The sequence below is a fragment of the Lolium perenne genome, chromosome 5, assembly GCF_019359855.2.
Source record: "Lolium perenne isolate Kyuss_39 chromosome 5, Kyuss_2.0, whole genome shotgun sequence".
NCBI lineage: Eukaryota > Viridiplantae > Streptophyta > Magnoliopsida > Poales > Poaceae > Lolium > Lolium perenne.
The window spans coordinates 1508082-1511521 of NC_067248.2; the positions used below are offsets into that span (position 1 = coordinate 1508082).

At 43.8% G+C, this 3440-nt stretch overlaps 1 protein-coding gene across 1 annotated transcript; it reads right to left on the minus strand.

The window, feature by feature from the left end:
• Positions 1–206: 206 nt before the first annotated feature.
• LOC139831183 (uncharacterized) lies at positions 207–2691 on the minus strand. The gene is made up of 3 exons (XM_071820540.1): positions 1813–2691; positions 1192–1227; positions 207–341 (listed from the first exon to the last, which is right to left on the minus strand). Exons 1-3 carry the CDS (start codon positions 2689–2691, stop codon positions 207–209), a joined length of 1050 nt encoding a protein of 349 aa, XP_071676641.1.
• Positions 2692–3440: the final 749 nt, after the last annotated feature.

The following is a 3440-nucleotide window of genomic DNA, read 5'->3' on the forward strand; positions in this document are numbered from 1 at the left end:
CCAAATTTGACTCGCCGTGTCACATTGAAATAAGAGGTGCTTAATGTCCTCAGGCCCTTGCATGCAAATAGGACATTGGCCGGAGGTACCAATATGTCTATTGGCCAATATCGATTTCAAGGGAATCACACCGTGGAGGGTACGCCAAAGGAAAATTTTAACTTTGCTTGGAATTTTTAAACCCCACAGATTCTTCCATACTAGATTCAGCTCCGAGGATCCAGGTAGGGATAACTGATTTGCTCTAGCCCCAAATTGGTGTCTCCATTGAAGATAATACCCAGATCGAACCAAATATCTGCCATTCTTATTATAGTGCCATGCAATGAAATCCTCAAAACCTGAAACATTAAGAGGAATCTCAAGAATACGTTCCACATCAATATCCATGAAGAGTGATCCAAGAAGTGGGACATCCCAGCCACCAGTGATTAGGCATATCAATTGTGAAACCTTTGTATAAACACCTAGACCACGAGGAGAAAGAATCTGCCTATTATGACTTGAAGGTATCCAGGGATCAGTGTAGATGTTAATATTCTCCCCCGTCCCTACCCTCCATATGTATCCTCGCTTGAAAGTGGCAATACCAGCAAAGATGCTTTGCCAAGTAAAAGAAGATCCCACCGTTGGTCCAGCCTTTAAAATGTCCCCGTGAGGGTAATACTTAGCACGTAAAACTGTAGCACAAAGAGAGGTATTTTCTGTGGCAAGACGCCACACTTGTTTGGCCAACATAGCTAGGTTGAAGGAGTGGAGATCTTTAAAACCCATACCCCCCTCTCTCTTGGGGTAGCACAATTTTCACCAAGCCAACCAGTGCATCTTGTTACTATTGTCATCATCTCCCCACCAAAAACTAGAGATAGCATCCATCATTCTTTTGCACACCCCTTTTGGAATAAGAAATACTGACATAGCATAAAATGGAATTGCTTGAGCCACGGACTTCAACAGAATTTCCTTTCCACCAATAGATAAGTACTTTTCTTTCAACCCATTAATGCGCTAAATAATTCTCTCAATAAGATGAATAAAATTGTCACTTCTGTCCACTCCCACAAGCGCAGGGAGCCCCAAGTATTCATCAGAAATAGCCTCAGTGGTAATATGCAGAGCCTCACATATTTCTACTCTTGCTAGCACATTCGTATTTGGAGAGAAGAATATGCTTGATTTAGCCAAACTCACCATTTGTCCAGAATTAGCACAGTAAGGATCCAGGACCTGTTGTAAGGAAGTTGCATTATTCGTGTCAGCTTTCATGAGGATCAGAGAATCATCGGTAAATAGTAGATGTGAAACCGACGGTGCATTTCAGCACACCCTAACCCCAGCAATGCCACCAACTTCTTCTTCATACAACAAAAGACTAGATAAACCTTCCGCACACAATAAGAACAAATAAGGAGATAGGGGGTCTCCTTGGCACAAGCCCCTCGAAGGAGTGAAAGAATCGGTCTCTTCAGAGTTAAATCTAACTTGGTACTTAACCGAACTGACACACGCCATCATCAAAGAAATCCACCTTTCAGCAAAACCCAATCTTCTCATCATATTTTCCAGAAAAATCGACTCCACACGGTCATATTCTTTATGCATATCCAACTTAACCACACGCGCTCCATTAGATCCCGTCCTCTTATTCTTAATAGTATGGATGGTCTCATAAGCTACCAACACATTGTCCGAGATAAGTCTCCCAGGGACAAAAACACTCTGCATCGGGGAAATAACATCCGGGAGAATCAACTTCAAACGAGATGCCAAAAGCTTAGATATGATCTTATAGATCACATTGCACAGGCTAACAGGGCGATATTGGGTAACAGATTCAGGATTGTCCACTTTTGGAATCAGCACGATCATAGTATCATTCCACCCAGCCGGGATAACACCAGTATTCAGGGCCTGAAGAATTTCAGAAGTGATAGATTCTCCACAAATACTCCAGAACCTTTTATAGAAAATTGCATGAAGACCATCAGGACCCGGTGCCTTGAGATCACCAATAGCAAAAGCAGCTTTTTTGACCTCCTCAGCCGTGAAAGGGGCGAGAAGACCATCATTCATGAGAGGAGTAACTTTAGGCTGAATTTTGTCAAAAAACTCCGGATCAACATGATGAACTTCAGAGGTAAAGAGGTTAGAAAAATAATCAAGAATAATAGGCTTTTGAGCTGCAGTTCCTTCCACCCATTCATTATTATTTTTCAGCTTTTTAATCAAGTTCTTTTTCCTCCTAGCTGAAGCATATTGATGAAAGAAATTAGTATTGCGGTCCCCATACTGCAGCCAATTAGCCCGAGATCTTTGCATCCAGTGAACTTCATCATGTTCAAGAAGAAGCTCAATTAGTGCCGCTTGTTCTTTTGCAATCACCTCATTTTCCGCTGTTAAAGGCCCTGCCATTGCTCGCTTGAGTTTTCTTTGAGCAGATTTCAAGCGACGCTTCGGCTGCCGGAGGATATCGCTATCCCACGCATGCAAGGATGCATGCATGTGGGCCAGACGCTCGAGGACCCCTCCATCAGGAAGATCAACCGCCGCTTGTGTCCATGCATTGGCAACAACATCACGAAAGCCTTCCTCTTTCAGCCACTTGGCTTCAAATCTCTTCGGACCACTAGCGTTCGACAGAATAGCAAGCCGCTCAGTCTCCAAGAGGATCGAACGATGATCAGATTTCATACAGTCAAGGTGAGTAAGAGTCGCATCCGGGTGCATCAACAACCACTCATGATCAGCGACGGCTCTATCTAGGCGTTCACGAATCCATCCACGATGCCAAGTAAAAGGGTCGCCCAAAAAACCCAAGTCATGTAGATTGCAATTAGATAACGCATCGTGAAACGCTTGCATAAAATGGTCAGGTCGGGGATTGCCCCCTTCTTTCTCATTTGAAAAGAGAAATTCATTAAAATCACTAATGACAACCCACGGCATATTATTTTGAGTCCTCAGCTCACGCAGCTTGTCCCAAGTCTTGTACTTGTCTTCCCACTTAGGTTCACCATAAATTCCTGTAAGTCTCCAAATTTTCTCAGGGCTTTCATGGACTGAAACATCAATATAATTCGGAGCAGCATAAATCTGTTGTATGTTGATTCCACATTTCCATAGGAGCAAAACACCTCCACTTCGAGAAGTGGTAGGTTTAACAATTTTTGAGTCCATGCGCAGTCTCTTTTGTAAACAATCCGCAGGAAAAGAATCTAAGTGAGTTTCAGAGAGGAAAATCACATCGGGGTCACAACGGCGATTCCCCGCACCCTGACAGTTCGCAGCTAGGATCCTCATTGCGACCGGACGGGAACCTCAAGGGAACCCGCCGATCCTGTTGAAGGGGAGTCAGCTCCATCCTTCTTCGACCGCTTATTACGGTCATTTTCAGCATTCTTAGTTCTGTCGATCACTCCCTGATCTGTTAACCCCGCAGC

What these genes read in the sequence shown, in the direction of transcription:
- LOC139831183 (XM_071820540.1), bottom strand. Translation starts at nt 2,691, where the DNA reads ATGAAATCTGATCATCGTTCGATCCTCTTGGAGACTGAGCGGCTTGCT. An exon ending in CTGTTACCCAATATCGCCCT is followed by an intron (nt 1,228 to 1,812) that starts GTTAGCCTGTGC and finishes TCCTTACAACAG; the next exon opens with GTCCTGGATCCTTACTGTGC. An exon ending in GTGCTAATTCTGGACAAATG is followed by an intron (nt 342 to 1,191) that starts GTGAGTTTGGCT and finishes TTAATGTTTCAG; the next exon opens with GTTTTGAGGATTTCATTGCA.